This window comes from Phalangium opilio, unplaced genomic scaffold (genome assembly GCF_054372755.1).
Source record: "Phalangium opilio isolate 3A_F unplaced genomic scaffold, DU_Popi_V2 ptg000024l_1, whole genome shotgun sequence".
Taxonomy (NCBI): domain Eukaryota; kingdom Metazoa; phylum Arthropoda; class Arachnida; order Opiliones; family Phalangiidae; genus Phalangium; species Phalangium opilio.
The window spans coordinates 7,794,342-7,822,002 of record NW_028324155.1 but is presented as its reverse complement, the minus strand read 5'-3'; the positions used below and the strand labels follow the sequence as shown (position 1 = coordinate 7,822,002).

The 27,661-nt window shown below is 37.8% G+C and overlaps 3 protein-coding genes across 9 annotated transcripts; 1 reads left to right on the top strand and 2 right to left on the bottom strand.

Annotated features, from left to right (window-relative positions):
• Nucleotides 1-952: 952 nt before the first annotated feature.
• On the bottom strand, nt 953-10,933 carry fry (microtubule binding protein furry). The gene is made up of 2 exons (XM_089868350.1): nt 10,592-10,933; nt 953-10,505 (listed from the first exon to the last, which is right to left on the bottom strand). The coding sequence occupies exon 2, from the start codon at nt 10,463-10,465 to the stop codon at nt 1,502-1,504; it is 8,964 nt and encodes a 2,987-aa protein (XP_089724476.1). The 5' UTR covers nt 10,466-10,505; nt 10,592-10,933; the 3' UTR covers nt 953-1,501.
• Nucleotides 10,934-11,180: 247 nt separating this feature from the next.
• abo (de-etiolated protein 1 abo) lies at nt 11,181-13,269 on the top strand. The gene has a single exon (XM_089868360.1). It carries the CDS (start codon nt 11,375-11,377, stop codon nt 13,178-13,180), a length of 1,806 nt encoding a protein of 601 aa, XP_089724486.1. The 5' UTR covers nt 11,181-11,374; the 3' UTR covers nt 13,181-13,269.
• Nucleotides 13,270-13,846: 577 nt separating this feature from the next.
• EndoA (SH3 domain containing GRB2 like, endophilin-A) lies at nt 13,847-27,602 on the bottom strand. 7 transcript variants are annotated; one of them, XM_089868379.1, is made up of 14 exons: nt 27,421-27,602; nt 25,954-26,059; nt 25,806-25,874; nt 25,636-25,708; nt 25,124-25,258; nt 24,907-25,040; nt 24,767-24,833; nt 24,455-24,475; nt 23,440-23,540; nt 23,255-23,358; nt 22,976-23,124; nt 20,594-20,710; nt 18,993-19,232; nt 13,847-17,722 (listed from the first exon to the last, which is right to left on the bottom strand). In XM_089868379.1, the coding sequence occupies exons 2-13, from the start codon at nt 25,996-25,998 to the stop codon at nt 18,997-18,999; spliced, it is 1,251 nt and encodes a 416-aa protein (XP_089724505.1). In that variant the 5' UTR covers nt 25,999-26,059; nt 27,421-27,602; the 3' UTR covers nt 13,847-17,722; nt 18,993-18,996. The 7 variants fall into 7 exon arrangements, with proteins under 7 accessions (XP_089724505.1, XP_089724507.1, XP_089724506.1 ...); XM_089868381.1 differs by having other exon boundaries at nt 23,015-23,124; XM_089868380.1 differs by lacking the exon at nt 24,455-24,475.
• Nucleotides 27,603-27,661: the final 59 nt, after the last annotated feature.

Here is a 27,661-nt window from a genome sequence, read left to right as displayed (position 1 = left end):
AACAGGTTGGTAACTATGGAGAATAAAGTTTCGTTGCTATGGTTACGCATTGTTACGACGAAAGGATCACAAAACAACAGTTGGTATAATGGATAAATTAAGGAAAATACCCAGTCAACAGAGAATTACTTTTGTTCTATAGCAATAACAATATATAACCCACAAGTATTGTTACAATGTTATAATTGGACTAAAGCTCAAATGGATATACATACAATGGATGTATTCCTGGAATTATATATAACGCCCTGTTGCTGTTGCGACACCCACCATTTTAGGCAAAGTACTTAAAAAACACCATTATGGTGTATACTTAACTAAGTTCTATGGACAAAGTAACGATTCAAGCTACTCTTCGAAAATACACTAAAATAAACACAATAATCACGGAATAAAGACCAATATTCGTAATTTACTCAATATTCATGTTAAAAATTAAGTATTTCACGTCACGAACACCTTCTTAAAGGTTAAAAGTTAAACTTCTTAACGACGGTGTAGAAATAATAGAAGAAAAAGAAAGTAAAAAAAACTATTTAACTGTGTATCTTTTATTTGCACTCGGACCTCTTAAACTCGCAAACAGCTTGGAAAACAGTATATAAGTTTATTCGTGTCGAACCTCATTAGAATAAAAGCGTTTCTATGGTAACCAAGCCTAAACAATACCCGCGGCAACAGATAGGGACTAAAAATAGGCCCGAAACTCTTCGTTACTTTGTCCCCGAGGGTCTCATCAAGGGAATATTATATTTTGAATGATGAAACTAGGCGCTTATTACCATACGCTGAAAAAAAAGGATGGTGTGGTCAAATGTCCGGTACTCCGAGCGATAGCGTGACCATTCCTCGTTATCTATACTAATTACCTTTCTCGAGTAGTTCATTAAATGTTTAAGTCTTAGGCATAAATTGGACACTTGGGCGCCAAAAAATGAGAAAAATCGATAAATTGGGATGTAAAATCTTTTTAATTCTATACATAACTTTACAACTAATAAATTATACATATTGGATAGATTTATCTTCATTTTTATTTTATAATTTCTAGGTCACGTGGTTGTTTAACAAAGGCTAAATTATGTAAATAGTTAAGTGTGTAATTAGTTACTTTGAAAAGGAATGTAAACTATCTATCAAGTGATTGATTTTATACTAACTTAATATTAAAATTCTAGAGAAAACAATTAAATTTGTTTTACTTTTCGAATTAATACAATTTAATGAATTCTGACTAGGCAGATATTAATGTACGTGAACGTTGGTTCTTATTTTGTTTTTTAAGCTTATTTTTTTAAATACCTGATTGTTAATATTGTGTTTTAAATTTATTTGCTTGAGATCAGCTAAATAGTGCTTTTTTTTACATACTTCGTATATAGCTAGTGACCAAATTAACAAAAATTGTATTGTACCATATTGTCTTTGTAATTGTAGTAGTTTTAACTTGGGTATATATATTTTTAACTACCGATTAAATATTTTTTATTTATTTTATATTCTAAGTAGGGTTCGATCTAGGTCTATTTTTATCCAGGGTTGTAGAATGCTCGAGGCTATGTAGAGCCGAAGATAATTGAAGGCTGATGTCCATTAATTGTTGACATACGGAGCTCAAAGAGTGTTCCGGTTGAGTCATAATGAAATACCCTGTACGATTCTCGCATAAATGTCGGCTACAGATACCAAGAATGATTTCAATGTCGTCCTCCTCTCCCGTTCCCAGAAACATCCCCGGAAACGCCGAACGATAGTTGTTCAAGGTTTTGAAGATTTTGGACCATTTTCGTTCTTGAATCTGTTCCACTAAGGCATTCTCGGCTTCTTGGTACGTGGTACCGGAAACTTCTAACTGTAAAGCCGGCGAAAGACGGTCGCTTTCCGTGTCCTCGACGGCTCGAACCAGTTCCCGTTGGACCGTGGTTACCTCCTGAGATAGGTCAACCACATCCGGTAGTTGGGTAACGGTCGCCAACGTGTTTAATAGTTTGGAGTAACTTTCGAGTAACAGCATTAACTGAAAGTGTAGTTTATAAAGACAACGACATAGTTCGATTCGCTGTTCTTCGACGGCGTCTTCAGCTACTGGTTCACCCAAAGATTCCAGTTTAAACAAGGATTTTAAGTTGTCGACGCATTCTTGGGCGTGTTCTCTTTTCTCCAGGAACGTTTCCCAATGTTCCTGATATTCCAAGACGCAAAATTTATGCCGATCTTGTTTAGCCGCGGTGTTTAAGATCTCGTTGTCGATGTAAACGTAGGGACATTCAGCGTGATTCGTTAGGATGTCCATAGTTGTAAGAAAGTGAGAGGCAATCTTTCGAAAGGCGTCGGTACTCGAGAATAACTGGCAGCAATCCCGGGTGGTTCGGGCTACTTTTTGGAAAGTTTCCTTGAAAAGGCGGGCCAAAATCTGGTAGGAATTGGCGGCTAAGGTTCCCGCTCTTTCAGCCATCAAAGTGTGGACGTGCGCCCTCCAGATGTCTTCGATATCTTCCGGTGTTGAATTAGCACGCGGGAGGCTGACCAAAGGCGAGAAACTAGGGGAGGCGTTGCTTAAGGTCAAGTCCCCGTCGCTGATTAAACTGTGAGAGGAATTGGACATGGGACTGGTTGGGCGACCGGCGTCGACGCTCAAGGGAAGAGACGATGGCGGGAAGATTAGGTTGACGCTCGAACTAGGCATCTGCGAATGGACTTCGTCCAGAGGCGAGACGCTTCCGACCTCATCGTCCGACGATTCCTCTTTGCGAGGACTGAGCGTGACGTTGCTGGTGACGGTCGAACTGCGAGATTTCGATTGTTCCGCGGAATTATCGAAATTCGTGATGGATTTGCGACGGACTCCCCAGTTGAAGTTGTCCACGCTTTCGGCTTCTTGTCCTTCCAATTCGTACTCAAGGAAATCGAAATCTTTAAATAGACCGAATTGTTGCTCGGCCCTTCCGGTATCTTCCAGCTTGCTGTCGCCGGACATGTCGTTGATAATGGCGGAAACTTCTTCGGTACTACTGCACATGGAGGATTGATGCTCCAAAATATCGCTGCTTTGACTAAATATGACCGACGGACTCTTGGGAAGGCCGACTCTTTGCCCGCAACTGGTTAACAAACTGATCAAATGCTCCCGAGTTCGGGCTTGCGATAACCAAGGTCGTTTCCAACCGGAAACCGAACCATTCTCGGTAAAAGAATGATTGTGAGATAGGCTTCTTCTAGGTGATGAGGCTCCAGTTTCGTCTTTAGTTTCGGTGGAAGTTTCACCCTTTGTCGCGCCACGAATTTGGTATCGTTGTCCAACAACCGGGGTTCCAGCCACGTCAAATATAAACTCCATCGTCCTACCGGGGAGTTCTCTTTTATTGGCGAACTCCGAGTCCGCGAATGACGTACTTGACGAGATACTGACGCTGTCGGCGAACGAGGCTCCGATGTTCATGGTAGCGGGTGGAGCGGCCAAAGTGGAAGAGCGGGTAACGATAAGCTTCATGATTTTCAAAGCGTCCTTCCAATGGGCCGTTTCTATATAGCGCGAAATGACTCGTAACAAGTCCGAGTTGGTTGTTTGGGCTGAAGAAGTGACGTCCAAGTAATGCAGCATACAATAAAGGATATTCATAACGTGGGTGGTCATATTGCTGGAGCCTTTCTCCAAAATTTCCACGAGAAACGAGATAAGATTGAAGAAGACGTGAGAATAGGCGTCGTATAGGTATTTAACGACGCATTTAGTCCATTGGAAGCTTTCTTTGCTGAAGGATCGTCGTCGATAAAGCGTCATAACTGTGGCCAAGTTCTCCAGTTTCGACGAACGATCCATGCAAGCTTGGGCGATGCATTCGGCACTACGAATGCAGAGAGGATTCGGGTCGTCGTAATTGGCCAACATGTACGGGAAAATGGCCATAATGTTGAAGGGGAAGCTTAAAGACTCCGAAGGGTCAATAATGGGTATATCCAAAGTCAAAGTTAATTGCGAAAGGAGCGATATAGTCGGTTCGAAGGTGGTTGGTGACGTGCAACCCTTTAATAACAAGGCGTGTACGCCCGGGAAATTGGCCCACTTCATTTGCATTAAAATTTTCTCTAATTTCTCTTGACAATCGGTTCGGTCGAGAGAGACTTTACTGAGAACTTTTTCCAAAAGTCGTAGAGCCAAAAGGAATTCGTGCTCGTAATCGGACTCCAATAGGGAGACGGCGATCCAAAAGAATTGAGCCAAAAGAGCGTTGCGATCTTCTTGACAATACTGTTCATCTGTCTTCAAGGACTGGGCGCTTCTCGATCGACCCAGGTTATTAGATTTACCTCGAGCATCCGTTTCGGAATGCACCCGAGCTCTCGACTCACGGCCTTCGATAGTTGGAGAATCTGGCAACTTCTTGGCCGAGTAAGAGACGGAGTATGAGGTGCTTCGAACGTGTCCCGAACTTCTGGGTGATGGAACGTTACTGGACGAACCGCTGGCTGGGTTCGGGGCGCTACGTCGGTTATTTTCTTTATTTAAATTAGGCGTCGATTTGAAGAACTCTTTCATAAACTCCGTTATTCTAAAATTGGAATCGACGAGATCGACGGAAGATTCCAAAGTTAAAATTAACTCGGTGACGTAGCCTTGCATGTCTTCTCCTTGCTCGGAAACGGTTTCTACTAAGCGAGAAAGTATGTCCAAGATCATTCTGGCGGTAACCGGAACCTTCAGAGCTCGAAATATCTGTAAGGATCTTCCAGCGTAATGTCTCGACGAACAGGATAAAGCCAATTGAAGGGCGACTTGAGCCCAACGTTCTTCGATATGCGCCAATGGGAAAGACTCCTTGAATACGAAGAGAATGTGTTGGAGAAATACCGATATTTGTTCGGCGCTTTTGATGGTCCAAACTTTAGCGGTAATGTCCTCGGAACTCCACAGAGGATGGCTCTTCTTCGAGGCCAAGTAGTCGATAAGAGACTTGATAAGTTCCTCTAAAGTCGAGTGTCCGTCTTCCATTTTTACCACCGTTTGTAGGGATTCACTGGCCATACTTGATGTAAAGGACGATGAAGAATCTTTGTTGATGGTCGAAGTACTTCCTTCGCTGACAGACGCGCTAGCCGTGCCACCGCTACTTATAGAAGCCAAAGTTTTCTTGATTCGTTTGTGAGTTTCGGTAAAATTACGATAATCAGTCTGACAAGTGGCAATCGGAAGTCCGTACTCTAACTGGCAAGTTCGATTATTGAGTAGGATCTTCGAGACGGTTAAGTAGTCATTATGATGGGCCAATACGATCAAGAGGTTCAAAAGGAGTCGTTTGCAATGTTCGTGTACCAACTGCCGGCTATGATCGAGTCCCAAAAATGCTACGTGAAGCATCAATGGGATATGAGGCGACCAATCGATATTTATTCGATCAAGAACAATGTCCGTGATCAACATTAAGGCCAGATTGCATCTGTGGAATCCAGTTACCGGTTGTGAACTGCTAGGTAAAAACTCCGTCAATGGAGCGTAGAATCCTCCGTATTCCGGCATGGGTAAGGGATGAGGTTGAGGAGTGTCCGGTTTCGTGTTTTCGTCATCAGGGACGCGACAGAGTAGGATAAAATTATCGTCTTCGACGGAGGTGGATAAGAAATGATTGTCTTCGTCTTTAACGACGGATCCGGAGTTGACCGTCAAACGGTCGGCTTTAGTGACGCTGCAAGCGCTCGAAGTACTATGTAACGAGCTGTGACCACTCAGGTCGTCTTTGACAATCCCTTCCTTCTCAGATCCGTCTTCAGCGCTTCGTCTCTTGGTGTGGATCGTTCCTTTTTCGAGACCCAACTCGCCCCTGGACGCGTCGGGATGAGTACTGTTGGACCCTCCATCGTCAGAGTGACTACTTCCTTTGCGAATATTAGTTACCCGGAAGAAGGGAGGCGTCTCCGTTCTCTCAATCAGACAGTTGAGAGTCTCGACAGTCTGTAACTCAGCCATCATTTCGTCTAGGAGTCTTTCGGGTCTCGATCTCGCCACGTAAACAATGACTCTCTTAGCGAAGGGTAATAACTCGCAGGGGGCCAATCCCGTTACGATGAAAAGATAACGAATAATAACTTTCAAGTTATTCGGCCAACAACTACAAAGAGCGGCCCACAAGTCCTCGACTTCTTTCGGGTGTTCGTCCCCGAACTTTGCCGTTATGTAAAACAAATTGTTTAGAACCATTTCGGTCGCTTCTGCCGAACCCCAACCTTCTCTCTGTTCCAATGGTACGGCCGTACACGAATCGGAACAAAATTCCGGTATCCTTCCGATTTGGTTTAAAGGATTGATCTGAGGTATATTTGGGTCCACCAGTTCCATGTTGTAAAGCCAGGGCAACAAATATTGTAGTAAATTTTGTCTAACGGCTGGTCTGGCAGTTTGAAAACGATGTGTGACTTCGGAAAACATTGGCATAGTTAGCTCGGTGTGAATTTGAGCCATATGTCGAGATATGTCAATTTGAGAACATGGGAAGCCCGAAGATATGAGACTTTCAAAATGATGGGTAAACTTCTTTCTGGGCGTGACGCTACTTTCGCTGTTGGTGACATTATCACCATCTTCCTCTTCTTCGTCGATCGATATGGCCGACAAACTTCTGAAGAATCTACTGTCTAGTACTTGAAGAATTTGAAGAGCAACTTCCTGTATTTGGGCTCTGGGACAGCCGGTGTTCATCAAAGTTACGTTAATAATAGCCATATAATGATCGCAAGGATATTCCCTGACGCTGAATATGGTAGCCAAGGCGTTGAAACATCCATCGGCTACTTGTATATTGCCAGTGTAGCAGCGGTCAACTAACCAATCCAATAAATTCCCAACATCCGGGTTGAATTCCAGTAGAAGTACGACGGTCTCTTGGGCCAATTGGTAGATTCTTTCTTCGGAAGATTCGAGTAGGCTATTCAGCCATAAATAAATGGAGCTTTCTTCGGATAGTCCTGGTGGATCGAAAGCGGACCCGCAGCAAAGAACAGTTGTCATAGCTTGGAGGGCGCAATACTCGAAATCGGTTGTCGGTTCGTTGGTTGGAGATTTTCGGTCACCAAAACCAAAGTGACAACCGAATTTGCCACTCCAACTAGAGAAGAGGTAGAAGATGTTTCTCCTCAAGTCTCTCCCCAATAAATTCGTGCGATTTTCCAAAGGAAAACTGTTGATTAGTTTGTGAATAAAGCCGCAGAAATGTTGTTTGATTTCTTGTACGATCGCCGGGACATCCTTATCATTTTCTGACTCCAAATAAAGCCTAGCGCCATCAATATACTCGACGAAAGTGGTGTTCAAAGATCCAGCGTCTCTCTCCAAAACGCTCGGACTAATACCGAAAGTTCCTCTTTCAGCGATCATTTCTAGAACTCTGGCCAACTGAACTCTCAGTACGTCCCTTCTTCGTCTCCTCCTGACGTTCTCTTGCTTTCTGTCAATCGCTTCGCGAATGTAAACCACGAGTTCCTCCATTAGTTCTTTGATGGTGTTGTGGTTTATATGAGCCAAACCCAATACAACGGCTCCTCTGGTATCAGCTTGTTCGCTTCTCAACAAGGGGGTGATGAGTTTGAACAAACTAGAAGCTGTCGCCCCTCCAATACCCGGAGACTTGTTATCCGATCGTTCTAGACTCAAATTTTCGGGAGATGAACTGAACGTGCCGGATCCCTCGTGGGAAACGTATTTGCTGCGAGTTGACGTGCTAGGCGGAGCGATACTGCAGGCAAACATCAAATAGTTTCTCCAGAGACACAAATGAGTGTCTCTTTCGTTCAGGGCTTTTTTAGTCGTCGTTGTTGTTCTAAGAAGCGATGCCCGATTGTCATTAACGGGGTTAACATCTAGTTGACTGAATAAATAGGAAATTCTGGCAAATACGATTGGCCAGGCTTGGGACACGGCGCTAGAACAGTGTTTAGGAACGTGATTGGGTTCCAGAAGTCCAACGAGACAAACGCCCCAAGCGTCTAATCCGGAACTTTCTTGGTTGTATAAGGAAACGTTGGAAACTTTATTGCTTCCATCTCCGCTTTCTTGGAATCCCGATGTCCAAGCTGAACTGCTTCTTTCCGTTAACCATTGCAAGTCAACGGTCGACGCTGACATAATGGCGGCTTTCTCAACCGATGGTAAATAAGGCAGACATTTTTCGATAACTGAAGGGCAGATTTGATCAATCAAGTCTGATACAGTTTCTTCCTCTTCTTTCAACGGTACCAAAGATTTGATAAGTACTTTGGTTTCTCTTAGGATATGCGCGGCTAATCTTCGAGGAGTTAGTCTGCAGTTGCAAAGCATGACCAAGGCGCACGCTTCAACTAAGTTTAAAACACTTTTCAGGTGTTCCGCCTTTGTCATTTCAAACGTTTCCTTTCTCAACGAGTTGTTCGCTTGATTTTGGAGAGCGTTCTTCCAATGGGTCAGTAACTGAACTAACATCCTCAAGGCGTTATCCAGAAGTTGGGGGAAAGTGTCATTAACTTCTTTCAGTAGGAATTGCACAAATCCGTGAATGACGTCTTCTCTCCATTCGGGGAAATCACTCATCATATTTTGAAGGGATTGGAAAGCCAAGCCTCTTAGTTCTTCATCCATATGAACGGTAAGACGAGATAAAAGATCTACCAAGTCTTGACGACTCATTCCATCAGGAATCAGACGCGGAACGGCTGCCACGCATGTTCTGAATAAATCTATTTTAGGTTTTCTTTCTCCCGTAATCATATCATCGGGTTCTTTATTGATGTTTTGAACTGTCGTCATCATGAGAGGTCTTCCAAATTGTACATCTAAAGCTTTGAGGATGTCATCAAAAGCTTTTCTGACGTATGAATAGTACTGGGACATTCCAATGACTTTAGCAGTCTCTTCCGTTAACATTTTGTTCAAGAATGTCTTTTTCACTCTAAGCGTATTGCCTGACGGTAATACACCCACAGTTCTGGGCATGGGTGGGTCTCCTTCTTTTTGTTGAAGGCTATCAGCTACAACTAGGAAGGCCCGTAGACCAATACTCATTCTTTCCGGGGTTAAAATAATCTTGATGGGTCTTCCAACAGAAATCAAATCAAAGACGATCTCCTTCATAGCGAAATCTAGTCTTTCCTGGGCGATGAACTGAATGATTTTGACAAAGATATTTAACGGAGTGTCTCGCGGGACCACCGCTTTAGATCCCTTGGGAAAAAGAGAGTTGACGATGCTTTGAAGTCGGCTTTGAGTCGCGGTGTTGCTTTCGCATTTGATTCTTATCATGTACACCCACAAGAGTCGGTAAAGAGACTCTAAAGCCACTCGGCACATCTTAGGGTCTCTATTTTTCAAATGAGACAGACACATGGCTAAAAAGTAATGCCAGTTCTGAAGGAAGAAAGACTTTTGGCTGACGCAGAGCAAGCACGTCACCAAAGGAAATAAAGCTAAGCTATGCTTCTTCTTAGTGCTCAAATCCAAAGTTTGAGAGTAAAGCATTTCGACAAAGTTTTTTAGGCAAGGAACATTGACTTCGTTCTTTACCGTGGCTGCCACAGGAACTAAAATCTCGACGAAAAGACCGGCTAGGGCGTGCTTGATATCTTTGTCTTTAACCTCCAAGAAGTAGGCTGCGCATTCTTGCATGAATTGAAAAGAAGCTTCAAACTCTTCAATAGGAACCATTTTCACTCGGAAAAACTTCATTCCCATAAGTAAACTGATGACGCTGTGAGAGATTATTGGGCTGGGTTCTTTGCTTCTCAGCTCTTTTAGTTCAGCCATAAAACATTTTCTGACTGACTGGAATCTTGACTGGGCAAGGACTCCAATAACTTCAGCAAACAAGTCAGCCACAATGTTGACATTCTGCGCGTTGGCGCCTGTTTGGGAACCTTCTCTGAACTTAAAATGTTTGAATGCCAAGTTTTCAATGTGATTGACCAGGTCTTCATGACCAGGATGCACGGCAAACTGTTTCACAACTTCAATCAAAACTAGACAAAATATGAATTCCACAGCCAAATCTCGTCTTTCGTGTAGGTAATCCAGATCAGTTCTTTCTGTAGCATCTAATTTCCCAGACTTAGATTCAGTCCTCAACTTCTGATCTTGATTCAAAGAGGATTCAAAGCCTTGAAGTTGATGGTCATACCAAGCTATCAAAGTATGTAGCAATGATGGAAGGCAATGTTCCGCTACAGATCCAAAGGCTCCAAGTAGTTGGTCAAAAATTGGGTCTTCTCCTCTTTGAAGGGATTTAGATAATGGTCTTTCTAAAGGCTCTGCTAGTACAGCATCTATCTTTCTTTCAGCTTGGACTATGAACTCGGCAAATAAAGTTCTTAGCACATATTCTCCTGGTTTGACTTCAGTATCAATGACAATTCCACTTGGGAAAGGAGGTCTTTCTTTCCTCGTTCCCCAGGGTAGAACTATCTGAGTTCCACAATTGGAGCCTGATGGTACAGCGTAATTGGTACTCATTGTGTCTTGGTTTTAGAATAAATGTAGCCTAAAGAAGTTTCTATTTGGATTGAAAGAAGAGTTTCCGGTTTTCGCGAGAGCAAATACTGTAAAATTCGTTAGTAATTATAAAAAAAATGGACTTACCCAGTTCCAGTAGCTGTCAACTTGATCTTGATGTAATCTTAAGTTTCTGTTTCACCACTTTTCTGTCTTTTCATTTTACTAAGCCTTGGCTTCACTTTTTAAATCCTATTTTGGTATTTGGTTTGATCATGGGAATCGCGTTTTTCGATACACAGGTTCATTAAATCGAAGAAACTAAGCACAAAAAACTCATTAAACACTATTTAAAATAAATTTTTCTCGTTTTCTTCATAAATAAATAACGTAAAGAAACAATAGAAACAATTATAACCCGTACTTCCGCGATACACAGTACAGTGGCTCATTGTTTGACTTGTGTGAGTGTCCGACCCCCATTTTCTTCCCCTTTTTGTTTACATCTTCTTGAATTTGACCTAGCAGACGACATTTGACTAGGCAATTTTTGCGTTCGGTGCCAAATACCAAAAACCAGCGGTTTGACGTATTTCTTTAGACCGTGTTATACGCTGGACTCCTCGGTACGTATCTATGATACTTTTAACGTTTTCTTAGATACCACTCTTATATTAGTACTCCAAGTCCAAGTTGCGTGCCCCAAGGCCCCGCCCCAACTGCCAAGTTGACAAACTAGTCTGCTTATATTTTTCGGTCTGCTAGGGCTAGACCATAGATAATAAACACCTATTATCCATGGCTTCACTAGTGTGAAGCTCGAAGTACTTGGCCGTTCTATAGTATTCCTTTTATACGTTATTATTTTAGATTCGTGTTGATGATTCTCTGTGAGTATAATTTTAAAATTTTGTCTTTTGAATTATAAATATGAGCGATCACGGCGGAAATTTTGGCTCGAAAAAAGTTGTATTTACGAAAATAAAATCACCAGAAAGTTCCGCGAAAGTTGGTGGCTTCACTGCATTGATGACCGACTCTAAATACCATTCGGCAAAGCCATCGTCAAATGATAGTGAAATTAGATACAGAACAATACCGCCTCAAAACATTGTACTTAGGCTAATTAGGCGCGAAACATGCCCCCCAAAATCCTGCGTATCGCGTTACCACGCTGCTAGAGAATACCATCAAAATGTCTTCCCAAATTTTACCGTCGTCAATGTTGAAAAACCCGCGTGTTTTCTCAGAAAATTTTGTCCCAGCGGTCAATACTTTGTCGCGTTTAGTTCAGATCAAACATCCATAGAAATATACGAATATCAAGGTCCAGCCGCCGCTGGCGATTTAATGAAAGATGTTACTGGAGAACACACTAACAATGTTTCCGATAAAGATACCTTAAAAATTCGAGGAAGAATTTTCGAAAAGTTTTTCAAATTGTTGCACGTAGTTAATGTCGCGACCCACGGAGAACAATTAAACAGAGAGTGCAGTCTCTTTACCGATAACAGTAAATTTGTAATTGTTGGTTCAGCCGCGTTTCTCCCTGAAGATTCTCAACCTCCTTTTTTCGATATATATCAAAATAACGAATCAGTTTCCCCAAACCCGCGTTCGTTTTTGGAAGATTATTCCTTACACTTGATTGATTTAGTCCATGGAAAACTTTGTCACACGAAATCGTTTAAAACGGACAAGATTTTTTTGTCGCATAATCAAGGACTTTACCTGTACCAAGATACCTTAGCTGTATTATCAGTCCAACACCAAACAATCCATATTTTTAAAGTATCGGATGAAGGGTGTTTCTTAAACGTTCGAACCATAGGCCGATTTTGTTACGAAGATGACGAATTTTTGGTGACAACCGCGCTTTGTAAGGAACGTGGCAGTGCTGGCAATAGGTCCTTAACTAGACCCTTTCGTGAAGGCAGTATAAATTCGTTAAAACATCGATTGTTGGTGTTTTTATATCAAAAAGCGGTGGCTGAAAGCCAGAAAGAAAAGAGTCCGAGACCATTACGAAAATTTTACCAACACTTTAACCAGTTTTGCAAATTGCGCATGTGGAAAATGCAATTATTAGACCAAGACCATATCTTAATAAAATACGCCAGCGAAGAGGTCATAACCTTACGCCTAAGTGACCCTAATTCCCAGCCATGTTTCTTCGTCATTTATAACATCCTAACTACCAAAGTTATCGCGGTGTTCGAAAACACTTCGGAAGATCTACTTGAACTATTCGAAAACTTTTGCGACCTTTTTCGCAATACCGCTCTTCGTTCGGAGTCTCAATTGACGTGTTCACCTTCCAATAATACTTACTCGCGACTAGTTCAACAAAGATTCAAACAAACTATAATTAACGCCAAAAACGGTGGACATACCGAAGCTACGAAGAGACTTTTAACCCAATTACCCATCAGTTCCCAATCATACAGTAGTAGTCCATACTTGGACTTATCACTGTTCAGTTACGACGATAAATGGGTGTCAGTTATGGAACGACCCAAAGCATGCGGAGACCACCCTATTCGATTTTATGCCAGGGATTCTGGGTTACTTAAATTTAAAATATACGCTGGTGTGCAAGGGAGAAGCGCCCCACCAGGATCCAGACGTTTGGTGGCATTTACCTTTCATCCTCACGATCCATTTGCCATCAGTGTTCAAAGAACGAACACGGAATACGTCGTGAATTTTCATATAAGACATACACCCACCACCTAAAAAAATTGTTTTGTTTAATTTTAAATACTCAATCTAATATGTAATTAACGTATTGTATTTTCATATTAAAATTAATATTTTTAAATGAATTTTGATGATGCTTTTTTTTAGCCACATCGTAGTATACGATGAGTTGTCATTCTCGTAGTAGTAGTAGTACCACAGTCCTGCCTTTGGCAGTATCGTTCGTCATTTTTGAACGTCGAGAGAAAATATTTTTCTTTTTAGTTAACGTTACAGTTCACAGGTGGAGTTTTAAACTTGATACAGGGAAGAGATTATATTTTTTAAATTTTCTTCCTCCACGGAGAATCGAACCGCGGACCTATCGCTCGCCAGCCAAATACTAAGCAGCCTCGCCTAAATCCGCTTGCTAAGAAACGCTCGCGAATAAAGGACTAGTCTCGGAGAGAGACAGGGTCCCCTTCCTCTCTCTCTCTCCATCTCTTCAACTAGGAGTCATGATCTTATTTGAGGCCAGGAGATATAATTTCGCGGTAGGAGAGGCAAAAAGTATATTATATAAAATTTAAACCGACCGGGAAGAAGTTTTTTCAATTGATCTCGTTGTTCTAATTTACGTACTTTACGATCATACGATGTGGCTAATATTTTTTTTCTTGACAAACTTGTTTAAAATAAAATTAAGACCAAATCTTGCACCAATTTTAACATTTACCAGAAACTTTATTTAGAACCATCAGAAACAATTTTTCTTCTCATTTTTAATACTTTTTCTTAATTTTTATTTTTTTTGTATCTCCGACGGAATTTATCACAAAATTTCATCTACTAGGTGCAATTATAAGAACAACAAATCATTATTGCTCCATAAATCTACTATTTATTTTTTTTTTTTCATTTATTACTATATTTATAATTTTTATATATTTATTATAAATCCATACGAGTCGCATTTTTAGTTTGAAGTAAATGATAATAAATTAAATATTAATGCGCACTACGATATAGATATATGTATATATATACTTGTATGGTCCGTAAAACCATAATTTCCAAGATACCACGGGTAGCTTAGTTTTAGCTACCTAACGAACACATTGGGAACGGGAGCTCAATATGGGTGGGTTATTTTTATCTTCTCAATTTGGCTAATTAACTTTCCCAAGTTTAATGTAGGAGTGTGAGGGGATTAATATTAATTTAAGGTAGGATAGGGTAATTTTAATTAGAGGAGTTTACTAATCTAACATTTAAATAGAGAAATAGTTTAAACACTTGGTATGGTGAAAATTATGGCATCGTTGTTGCAATACTGCGATATATTTTTTATTAGTACTTCACGCTTATGTTCTTCTGTTTTTAACACTACTTATTTATTTGTAATTCTGTAGCTTTTTTTAATTGTTAATTATTAATTGGGTGCCTTGATTATAGCCGCTTAGAATGAAATAATTAGTAATTAAAAAACAATGAAAGCCGTTTAAACATTTAGGTATCGAACTATACGTTGTTTTCTACAAGATAAGTTTTAAAACAATCTTGATATACAGCGGAAAAAACTTCCATAGAAAGTTGGGGTTTTTGTCTTTCTAATAACAGTTAATAGGTTTATGGGTAATTTATTAATTAACCGCGCAAAGATATAAAGATTCTTTATAATAATTAACTTTAGGATTTGAAGAAAAAATGTTATGTATGCCGGTCATCTCACAACACATCTAAATCTTTTTTACGTGTTTTTTTTTCTTTTTTATATAATTTCAACAATACCAAGATAAGTTGGTATTTTTCTTTAGATATTTGAAATAATATCGAGAGTGTTTTTCTTGGAATAGCGCACGGGACAACGATTTTGACTACATGTTTTATTATAATTTTAACACCTGATCTGATTTGTTTAAATTTTATTTATTTAAAGAATAAATAATTATCTATATATTGTATGTTATTATAGAAAGAGATTTATATAAGCTTACAACTCATTTAAATATTATGTATAATATTTTGTTTTGTTTTGTTTGTTTTTTTTTTGCGATAAACCTTAATTTTACCATGATTTAGATTCAAAAAACATTTTTTTTTTTTAAGTTTTTTTGTAAGGTTTTTTTTTTTTTCGATGGACACGAATCATGCTACGATTATACAGACAGACAGAAATAAGAATTCAATCGCCTTCCTCCATAATTTGGTTTTTGGTTTAAGGACATTTTTAGCGATGAATTGCATTGCGGCCAGGGGAATTATGGGAAATATTAAGTTGGGATGCCACAAAATTTCTTAGCGATTTTTAAATGGTTTTTTTTTGTTTTTTAGTATTTTGGAAAGATAGATTAGGAAAATTAAGTTTCAATTTTGATAGGGGATAGACGACGTGTATTTGGTAGCGTACGTACGTTTCTTGACCAATTAGGGAATAAACGCGCGGGAATTATTTTCGTGTTGTTATTTATTAAAAAAAACCCCAATTAAGCACCTATTTATTTCATTATTATTGGCACCTTGTGCGGGCAAAGATTGGTTAGTCGGTTGGTATTAATTCCTTCTTCAATTTTAATTAGTATTTTAAATATTAAATGCCAAATTTAACTCCCATCAACAAACAGGTTATGTTTTTGGTTTTTTTTTTTTTTTTTGGAGCCCCGAATTTTTTTTAAGTACATTTCGTTATTTTAATATTAAAAATAAGCATTTGGTAGTTTCTTTTTTATTTTTTTTCCTGACCCCTATGGCACTTAAAAGTACGATTATGAAATGTGACCCAATCACAAAATTACGCTTTTTTTTATATTTTCCCATTTTTGAAAAATATTTTTATTTTATAATATTTTTTTGTATAGATATACCGCAAGATGTTTCGTTTCAATTAACAAATCATTAATGCCGCGTTAATTATATATATTTATATATATATATATATAATTTAATGGATTTGAATTCTCATAGTATAATTCCTAAATAAGTTCATTTTAATTTAATTATAGCCTAAATTTAATTAAAAGTGATTAAAAAATAAACCCATATAGAGACGATAATTAATGAATTTGACTAGTTTTTTTTTTTGATAATATTATTCTTTATAGATTTATCAATTAACACACGATTATAAACATTTAATTGAGATTAAGGGTGCTTTAATTTAATTTAATTTAATTAAGTTTAAAATGGTGACACGATGAAAGTTAAAAAAAAATATTGCACAAACACCGAAATAATTTCCCAACACCAATAAAAAAAGTACAGTGGCATGCAAGAATAGACGAATCCGATAATTACAAACAGAGAAACAGGGCCGTATTAAGAAATTTTGCACCAGGGGGGGGGGTCGAGATAGTAGGCGCCCCCCTTAAGCCGAGAAAAAAGGAACAGTAAATGTTGCTGAGGGGGAATAGTTCAACTCAAAGCGCCCCCAACAAGCCTTGCGCCCGGGGACTAGTGCCCCCCTGGCCACCCCTTTAATCCGGCCCTGCAGAGAAATTAAACACACAGGGGCGCCTAGAAAGCCACGTGTATAGAGTAATGTCAGTTCTACTATGCAAACGTCATACCATAGAGTAGTGTCGGTAGAGGGGGGAGTAGACTGTGTATCCCTCCCTCTAGGCGCGCTTTTGTAAGAGGGGATACTGTACGCGCCTAGTAGGGGGGATGACACTTAGCTAAGAGATAGAAGGGTATGACGTTTGCATACATAGAACTGACATCTAGCTCTAGCTCAGTGTCATCCCCCCTACCAGGCGCGTATAGTATCCCCTCTTACAAAAGCGCGCCTAGAGGGAGGGATAAACAGTCTACTCCCCTCTCTGCCGACACTACTCTATTGGTTTCTCTATTTGTAATTTCTGAATTTGTCTATTTATGGGGTTAAATTTGTCTAAACATTTAGGCCTAGCTTAAGAACGAAAGAAACGAGGGTTTATTTTAGGGATACTGGCCGAATTAGACCCAATATGTTGATGGGAGGTTTAACTTATATGTATAAATTTTAGTATATTAAGAAATATATACTATGTAAAAATTCATTTCCTACACTATAGCTATTTAATTTATTATTATTTTAACGGTAAAATTAAAATTTCTGTGTATGTAAAGTACGACGAGATTTTTTTTTTAAGTTATATTAACAAATGTACAAATAAGTTTTTTTCCCTCTGTCTATATATAACGTTTTTTTTTTTAAATAAATTGTCTCCGTAAATAAAATTTTGGTTTTTTTTTTCTTTTCATTATGATTATTTTTCGTTGCTCAACTAAGATTTGAATAATACAAACCCAAACTTGAGAGAGAGATTGAAATTAATTAAGGAAACTAGTACATGATTTCGAGGTATAATTGGGAAGAAAACAAAGAGTTCACTCTCTCACTCTCTCTCTCATTTAAAAATTAATTTAAATTTAATTAAAAAAAACCGACGGGACATTTTTAACTTCTTTTTTAAAGGAAACGAAAAAAAAAAAAAATCTTTGGCAACAGAAAACTCAAGTTAATTGGGCCAAACTCTTAAATAATTGAGCAAAAAAAGTCTTTGCCCTTGCGGTTTTTAGGAAGCTGGTCCATGTTACGTTTCTGACAAGCTTTGTTTCCTTCAAAAATAAATTTTAAAATCCGAGAATTATAAATCGGAACCTCAAATGCAGGGTTCATACAACTTATGGAAAACCCGGTTTCCCTGAGTTTTCACATATATTTCCCTGAGTTTTCCAGGTTTTTCCCATACATTTTCCTGAGTTTCCCGGGTTTTTCCCCCATACATTTGTAACATTTCCCTCAGTTTTCCGGGTTTTTCCCATACATTTCCCTCAGTTTTCCGGGTTTTTCCCATACATTTCCCTCAGTTTTCCGGGTTTTTCCCATACATTTCCCTCAGTTTTCCGGGTTTTTCCAATACATTTCCCTCAGTTTTCCGGGTTTTTCCCATACATTTTCCTCAGTTTTCCCCATACATTTCCCTCAGTTTTCCGGGTTTTTCCCATACATTTACCTCAGTTTTCCGGGTTTTTCCCCATACATTTTCCTCAGTTTTCCGGGTTTTTCCCCATACATTTTCCTCAGTTTTCCGGGTTTTTCCCCATACATTTTCCTCAGTTTTCCGGGTTTTTCCCCATACATTTTCCTCAGTTTTCCGGGTTTTTCCCCATACATTTTCCTCAGTTTTCCGGGTTTTTCCCCATACATTTTCCTCAGTTTTCCGGGTTTTTCCCCATACATTTTCCTCAGTTTTCCGGGTTTTTCCCCATACATTTTCCTCAGTTTTCCGGGTTTTTCCCCATACATTTCCCTCAGTTTCCTGGGTTTTTCCCATACATTTCCCTCAGTTTTCCAAGCTTTACCCAAAACACTGGTAGTGGGTTTTTAAATTTGAATCAAACTTACTCACAAATTTCCCTGAATTTTACTAAAAATTCAAAATTTCCCGGAGTTTTTTGAATAACCATTTATTTCCCCGAGTTTTCCAGGTTTGTATGAACCCTGTAAAGTCTCGCGGTAATCTTAAGTTCCCCCTTTGAAAGTGAAATAGCTACACCTTAAATTAAATTAAATTAGAGCAATGATGACTACCAATTACTAATTAACCCGTTGTAGTTAACGAAAACGATTTTATCGCGAAGTTGCAACAAAAAAATGCAGACTTACAGATTGTTACAAGGTTGAAAAGGTCAGTTAGTGGTTAAGAGGTCAGTTGTTGTTTTTTTTTAGTAAAAATACTCCAAAATTCAGGCATGCAGTAGGCAATACGAAGTAATAATCTCGGGTGAATCAGCACTGTTGTGACCGCAATTAACCAATAATATACTGTCTTTCTCAGCCTAATAACAATCTCGTCTATTTGTTTGTTGGGGGGACAAAACTCACCTATTTAAGGTAATGGTACAAGAACTTGAACGTAGCTGACTGGGAATAATCCCGTTTTCCCGTTCAGAGTTCCCTCGTACCAGTTGTCATCGATACGATTAATAAGATTAATGACGTCACTCTCCTTAAATCCTAGTTCCCCTTCGTTCTCGGGATCAAAGTCATAGAGAGCCTGGCAGCACGGTTGCTGGCGCATCGGAGTTCTAGCTGGGGATCGAACGGGAGAAGGGAGTGGAGAAGCTGAATGGACGGGCCAGGCCCAACCCAAATAACCCGTTTTTTAACCAATTCACTCTTGGGTTAACAGTATTTGCTTTTATCTCTTCCTCATCTTATCTTATCTTATCTTACTCTTTCCATCGTTTTGACTAGCTTAGAATATATTTTTCTTTTTTTTCTTTTTTAAGGTAAATTTGGGGGGTCCGAGTGTTAGTTTCAAAGCATTCCTTTCACCAAAAATGTCTATTGATTAACAACAATCTGTTAAGACGATAAAAATCTCTATTTTGGTTTAAGAGTTAGTCATAAACGAGGGGTCGGACATTTCGCATTGAATTTCAGTGTACGGAATTATGAGGTTTTAAAAATATTGTTCAAGATTTTCCGGTTTTGAATGAGATTTCGCGATTTCCAATAAGATTTTCCGATTTCCAATAACATTTTCCAATTTCGAATAAGATTTTCCGATTTTGAATAACATTTTCCGATTTTGAATAACATTTCCCGATTTTGAATAAGATTTCCCGATTTTGAATAACATTTCAAGATTTTGAATGAGATTTCCCGATTTTGAATAAGATTTCAAGATTTTGAATAAGATTTCAAGATTTTGAATAAAATTTCAAGATTTTGAATAAAATTTTCCGATTTTAAATAAAATTTTCCGATTTTGAATAAAATTTCAAGATTTTGAATAAAATTTTCCGATTTTGAATAAAATTTTCCGATTTTGAATAAAATTTTCCGATTTTGAATAAAATTTTCCGATTTTGAATAAAATTTTCCGATTTTGAATAAAATTTTCCGATTTTGAATAACATTTCAAGATTTTGAATAACATTTCAAGATTTTGAATGAGATTTCAAAATTTAGCATTACACTTCCGAGTTTCAAAGGGTATTTCGAGATTTAGGTTGAGATTTCGGGATTTTATGTTAAGATTTTGGTTTTTATAGATTTTGAGGAGAGATTTGGGGATTTTAGAGAGAGATTTGGGGATTTTAGAGAGAGATTTGGGGATTTTAGAGAGAGATTTGGGGATTTTAGAGAGAGACTTGCGGATTTCAAGATTTTAAGAAATTTCTAACGAACTGTACCGGTTTTCGACAAATGTCCGACCCCTCGGTCATAAACCAAACCGTTCTAACGAACTAAAGTTAATTAAACCCATTTTCATTCATGCTTTTGTTGGTTACCTCCTCCGAACTAACAGACTGTTACATTCTAAGCAAGCCAATACAGGAAAATATATATAAATTATCGAGCGTGTGTTCACAATTTCCCACTCAATAATTTATATTATCTCTACCTTTCTATCTCATATTCCTCTAAAATTAAGTTAAATCATGTAAATGTATTTTACTAAGTAAGAACGTTAGTACCATTAGGGGAGCGAGCCGGTGAAACACCACCTCCCTGATTTGGATTGTTGAAATTGCTGCTCAAGAACAATGGTTCAATTGGACGAGGGTTGACGGGTGAAGAAGCGGGAGAACGGGCTGAAGAAACAACGCACCCAAAAGACTCCAAAGTTAGAACCAACAAATAACAGAGAAAACAAGACACCGAAAAAAGAAAAGACTAACAAGCGACTGCTAAAAACGATTTAACTATTATAAGCAAAATATGGCATGCAATAAATAAAATGTCCGTCCTAAAAAAAAAAAAAATGCTTCACGTTTTATGGGGGCAATAAATCCTTATTAGCGAGAATGCATACAGCTACTGGAATCATCGTGTACCCATTTTCACTCAACGTAAATAGACCGATTTTGTGGGAAGAGCTACTAATCATTTCAGTATGATGTAGATATGGTGGGATATGGGGGGATAATTATTCCGAAAAGCTGTTTGTATTCCCGCTATAAACTCTTATATTTTTAACAAGAAGTGATATCTAGTTTATTAGGGAGAAGGTGTAAGATGCCGAAGTATTCGCGCGCCATAGTCCCAGTCCCAGTCCCAGTCCCCCTTTCAAAATATAGAGCTATTTCAGAGGGGGTAATGGCTACGTCACCAATGCTATTTGCCCATAGAGAAAACCCTCATAAAATGGCCGCCCTACACTCAAAGGCAGGCCCAATTTTCGTAGCAGACGAAATTTTCCCCCCACTGAAATAGCTCTATAAGGGAGGACGTAAAAGGAGGCCGGGCTATTTCGCCTCTCCTCAGTCGGAAAAACGTAATTTTCGTCATTCGCGTCGCGCTGACGTGAGTTTTCAAGAACCAATGAGATGCTGGTTGTAATTTAAGGGCGGGGATTAACTCCGGACCTACGTCTTTTGGACTGGAGATAAAGCTGGAAATGTGGCGAATTTATATCTTCTCCCTAGTAAACTAGACATCGCTTCTTGATTTTAATTAACAAGTAGTAGTAGTAGGGGAAGAGCTACTAATCATTACAGTATGATGTAGATATGGGGGATAATAATTCCGAAAAGCTGTTTGTATTCCCGCTATAAACTCTTATATTTTAATTAATTAACAAGTAGTTGCGAATTATGTCAATTAGGGATAAAATGTCGATAGTTTAAAAGATTTAAACCGGTCAATATAACTTATTATCACCCTCACTATAGAAAATGTTACTAAAACCTTATTTTTCCTTTTTAAGTTTTAAGTTTTCAAACCCTTAATTAAATATCAGCGCTGATTCACATTTGATTAAACATTGTTGTTGTATTGATGTAGTTTTCGTTTCAATTAAAAATTATTGTTTAGAAAATAAAAAAGCACGTGCGTATGTACATAAACAGAATAATTATAAAACGTTAGTTAGACGTTGTTAAAAAAAATAATTAAAGAAACCCAAAATCCATCTAATTAGTATTATTAAATTAGTCTAATGCAAATTAATTAATAAACTTACCATATCATGGACTTTGTATGTGTAATAAATCTAACTTCATAAGTTTAATTATGGTATATTTTTTTAACCCAAGAGTGGTGGAATGCTTAACAATTTTTGGTTCACAAAATTAATTTACACCTGACACGGGTCATTTCAAAAAATAACCAACAACAATAAAAAGAAAGGTGTAGATATTGAAGTTTGGTCAGCTCAAGTTATATAACAAATGTGTGTTTTTACAACTAAACTACCCTAATTTTCATACCTACTCTATAATAAATTAAATTAGTAGTATCAGAAGTGAGATGAGACTAGAAGTGAAGGGCTCTAGCATTGGTAATAGATCCTGGCATTAGTGAAGAAATTTGAGGATTTTACGCCGCTTCAATCGCGCCTACACTAGAGAGAAAAACATTGGTCGAGTTCCAAAAACATTTCCTACCCCCTTCCCCTCAACATAAAGCCGCGGAACACGGACGCGGCTCCTTGAATCTAGTTCGGCCGTCTACCACCGCGAGCGTCTCACGTTTTGGAGGGGAAATTCTGAAACCGCCACTAGAGGGCCAACCGTTCGTGTCTTATCAAGAATATTCACTTTCGCCCAGTGAAGAATTTGGTTAGCTTAGTACTTCTAGTCTCATCTCACTTCTGGTAGTATTGACGTCATACTAAGCCTACTTTACTACCTAAAAACGCGAACTAATCTTTTACTTACGAAACATATCTTATAAACTTATGGATGGTTAAACGGAAATTGAGCCTCAAATAAAAAAAATGACCTAAAAACTGGCCTAAAATAATTTAGCACCTAATCATCTATCTTCGTAAACCTCCGTGACAGGTGTAAAATAAATAAATAAATGCGTGCATAAAAAATTAAAGAAACAAAAAATAAAATGGCCATGCAATCTACCTGGATGCATAGTGGTAAGAGACCCATTAAATTTGGCACCTGATTCGATTCCTGGTGAGATGTCATCGTGCATCATGGAAGGTATATTCAACTCATTTAGCGATTTAGGTTGGTAAGGTTCTCGCGGTTTCTCCATCGCCTCTTGTTTGCTGTTTTAAACAAAGTCCATTTTGTTTAAATTTTATTATTAAAGCGTAATAGAGATTTGACTCTCAAAATGGCGGATGATTGATGGTTGGTTGCCATCTTAGGAATGGAAAAGTAATAATTTCACTCAACTGTTCATTTAACCGTTCTTGTAATTGTTGTAAAATCTCAGCGCATTGTTGATGATATTCGGTCAAACCCTCTACAAAAGCAGCGAGTTGAGATATTTGCTCCACCTAAGTTCGTACGTAATTAATCCCAATTAATTAGCCAATTAAGTCTCCGTGCTTAATTAAACGATAAGAAGCCTAACGTACTTCATTTTCTAACAAATTGTGCATTCCCATTGAAGCCAAATTGAAGGATTCTTCAAATTTATCTTCAGCCAATTTAATCTCGTCTTCAGTAACATGGGTACCTTATTTTTTTTTTTTTTTTTTTTTGGTTTTTGGCGACATTATAAATGTTTTAATTACAAAATGGCGCAAAATACGTTTAAAGGTAGTTTAGAAGTAGGTTAAAATAATGGCTAGTTAATTAAATTAAATTAAATTAATTTACTATAGGCCTTGTTTAAAAAAAAAAACAGGTAAACAAGTAAATATTGTTTATAAGGCTAAGCTATAAACGTATACTCGAAGAGCTCTAACAAACAATAAAGCTAACAGAATAGCCTGCTAAAAGCTGCTCAATTTTGGCCTAAAGCTGCTTAAAGGGAGGGTGAAGTAGAAAATCAACTGATTTTTTATCGATTCTTCTACTAATTATAAGATCAGTCTGCATAGTGAAACATTCAGGAAATACCGTTTCCGAATGATTTTAAAATTCAAATTAGGTTCAGATTTTAAGGATAATTTTAAACACAAGGACTGCCGACCAATCGCGTAACACCCTGCCTTTTTATTAACAAAATTCTCGTGGCACGCTCCGTGTTGAATGAAATTTATCACGAGATTTGATAAAATTCGCGCGCGACGTGATAATCATGGCGCGAGACACGGAGCGTGCCACGAGAATTTTGTTAATAAAAAGGCAGGACGTTACGCGATTGGTCGGAGGACCTTCTTTAAAATTATCCTTAAAATCTGAACCTAATTTGAATTTTAAAATCATTCGGGAGTATTTCCTGAATGTTTGACTATGCAGAATGGTCTTATAATTAGTAGAAGAATCGATAAAAAATCACTTGATTTTCTACTTCACCCTCCCTTTAATATTGGCCTAAACTTAATCAATCAATTAATTAAATTAGATGTAAGTTAAATTAGATAAAGTTGGTAAAAGGAAAGTTATAGGCTTGATTGAGATGTGTGCAAATTTTAGAGAACATACCACGCGGTTTGACTGTCGTATCTTGGGCAGAATCCAGGACATGCGGGACAATCATGATATATATATATATTTTTTTTAAACAAACATCAAAATGATATTAAAAATAAAAGAAACACAGAAACGTAGCAAAATCAGGGATGATTATTTTAGCTTAAGGCTGTGTCATGCTTTTCTTAATACTTTTTTTCTTTCTCTTTACTTATATACAGAGTATTTATAATAAAAACCACATTATGTGCGGGTTAAGCAAGTTTTTATACATGAGATAGTTAAGAAGGTAGGGGTCACTATTTGGGGACATTAACTCCTCACCTTTAGCTTGCTTTCTTTTCTTGCAATCGTAATCTAATCGACGCCCTTGTAGTTTTTTACGGTGGTGCTATGTTAAAGAATGGTTCGAAATATGTATATCTTTTTTTTATGTCCTACATTGAAAGGGGGGGTACCAATACCATAACGTCTTTTAAGTCTTTGGTCTGTAAATGATGCAATGGCTCCAAGAAGTTTTGTTTAACATTATCTTCTAAGGCGTATTTAACCTCTGCCATTTGTCTCATAGATTCTCCGGCTTCCATAAGCGAGTTTGCTTAAGTTTTAAAGTCAAATTTTTTAACGCCCAGAAATTGAATGTGATAAAACACACTTTTGGTTTATTAACGTGTAACGTACCGAAGACTGAATCTTCACCCAGATCTTTACCAAATTTCACCATGGAATCGCCTAAAATGCCTTCGGGTTGTTGGTAGGCGTGAACTTTGGGACCAGTTCTTAATTTATTACTCATCATGAGTTTGGCCCTCGTAGCTTTTCAACAATTTTATATATCTCAATCAATTCAAGGGGATTTTAACAAAAATTACTTTCAAAACTTCAAAACATTTTATCACAAAACATTTTTTTTCTTCTTCAATAAGTGTACAACAAATATTTAACATCGGTTAAAAAATTTAAAGAATGCACTTGAAACGTTAAATATTAACAAAATTTTGAACATTGGGTTGAAGTTTGAACGTAGATAAAATATTATAGATAGTTTAAACACATGGAGAATTCATACCATTTACAGCAGGAGTCCGGGCTACCTGGAGGACCTGCTTTTGTCCTCCAGGTAGCCTGGCCTTCTGGTGTAAATGGTACAAATCCTCCATGTGTATAAACTATCTATTGATATGAATAAAAACCTGGATTTGGTTGAAGGTACTCTTTTGTTTTAAGAATTAAGTCTTCTACCAATTCATTTGTTAAATCGGTTCTCTGATTACAGTAAAAAAATACGAATTATTTGTCACGTTTTGCAATCAATATTTTCAGATAATTTTTTTTTTTTTAAAATTAAAGAAAGTGACCCCACCCTTTCCATTTCACAAAAATCCTCCGTAAATTTGGTGCCTTCCGCACCTCCAATTTTTTCGCTAACATACTGAAAAAGTTGAAAATAATACAGCTGTAGCTAACACACGATTTTGCAAACGTATATATATATAATTTTGCAAAATTACTTGATTAGCTTTATTAATCTGTTTCTTTAGGCCAGCAAATGCCATTGTTCCTCCTCAATCCCAGGGATTATTTTTTAACGAAATAGGGAGGTATATGGAACTGCTCCTTTAAATAATACACGGAAATTCTAAATCTTTGTACTCAACAACAAGCAAGCTTCCGGGACCGGAGGGAGATGGGGCGGGGGGACCTTTTAGATATTTTTAAACTTTACTCTCTCGCCTTAAAATCTATTTTTAGAAAAAAATAGGCCAAATGAGGTCAAACACCAACCAAGACCTTAGTCTATTTCTTTGGAGGTAGCATTGTTTTTCAACTCAATTTGAACGCGAAAACCTTACACGTAAGCTAAAAACCCGAATGATAAATTTACAAAGTAACCTTCAAAACAGACTGAAATAATTCAAATTCGAACCTATGCGTGCTACAACAAATCTTAAATGAACCCTTGTTGAACAAATATTGAAACAGATGTTCAAGTTTTCCAATACGTTGAATAACGATAGCTTCTTTTGACTCTTTGAGAGAGAGATCGTATTTTTGTCTTAATGTATATCCTGCTTTTCACAATTTAAGTTAAGGGGAAGTACTAGCCCAATAATAATTGATTAGGGTGTAAAAATTTCTATCTACTACTGTACACGTGAGCAAATCTAATTAATAAAAATAAAAAGGATAGTATAGCCTTCAGTTTAAGGAAAATGCAGTAGTACTACAATAATAGCTACAACTTTAAGACTGAGAAAACTTTTTTCATCTTTCTAAATCAGTCTACACACACAGAAGCCTTGACAGGCCTCTCTCTTCTCTAGAGATCATCTGGATAATTGCCAAATTCCACCTGCCACTAAGGTTTCATTTTAAATCTTTTCATTTCATTCGCGAGTAAAGCATCATTTTTTGGGGGGAAAACACTAATTTAACGCAAATAATAATCAGATCTTAAAGGGATAAGGAAAAACCAACAGTAGCACTTTTGTTTAAAATTCTATGACTTAGGCCTAAAAGCATTTTAGCTAAATAACTAAGAAGTTAATGAACATATTATAATGAGTTTTAGTTTTTTATAATCGTTTCTGAACAGTGAAACCACTACTGAACCATTTGACCTTACAGGGGTCAGGGAAGAACGGACTACTCATAACCAACTCTTTCACACTTACAATTTTTCCATATATAAAACGAGCTTTAACTATTTATATTTTAACGTAAATTCACTTATAATATATTTCTAATAAGCGCGATTATCTCGGATTACACGAAAATAGGCTTACAATCATAATTTCCCCCTCATAACCCCCAATGGCCAGTTGTAATGCAAGGAAGTAGACCACTCGTCTACAAATTTCATTGTGGAAATGGATGGCCACAAGGCTTCAAAAATCAAAGGCACCGCTAAGCCTTGGCCCAGATCTTTTATCGCGGATACTAGCTTATTTCGTCTAAAAATAATGGAATTTGATTACCTTTTTCGCAGAATTTGAATCTCGGAGAGAATGCCCAAAACTTAGACTATTTTTTGAAAACTAAAACAGACCACTATGTAAGCATTGGCGATGAAAAATACGGAGCTGACTTTTTAACCCGAAAACCGACCCGCGCACGCCACTGATCCCGTATCGGAAAACTCTCTCGGCGGTCGGCTGACGTTGTGTATAGACATCAGAAACATATTATACCTATATAGAGAAAACATACACGGAAAAT

Bases quoted from the DNA above. Each gene is read 5' to 3' on its own strand.
- fry (XM_089868350.1), bottom strand. From the start codon at position 10,465: ATGAGTACCAATTACGCTGTACCATCAGGCTCCAATTGTGGAACTCAG.
- abo (XM_089868360.1), top strand. From the start codon at position 11,375: ATGAGCGATCACGGCGGAAATTTTGGCTCGAAAAAAGTTGTATTTACG.
- EndoA (XM_089868379.1), bottom strand. From the start codon at position 25,998: ATGGCATTTGCTGGCCTAAAGAAACAGATTAATAAAGCTAATCAA. The intron at 25,875-25,953 runs GTAATTTTGCAA...CAACTTTTTCAG, and splicing joins AGATTAATAAAGCTAATCAA to TATGTTAGCGAAAAAATTGG. The intron at 20,711-22,975 runs GTAGATTGCATG...TTGTTTCTTCAG, and splicing joins TCTTACCACTATGCATCCAG to CCCGTTCTCCCGCTTCTTCA.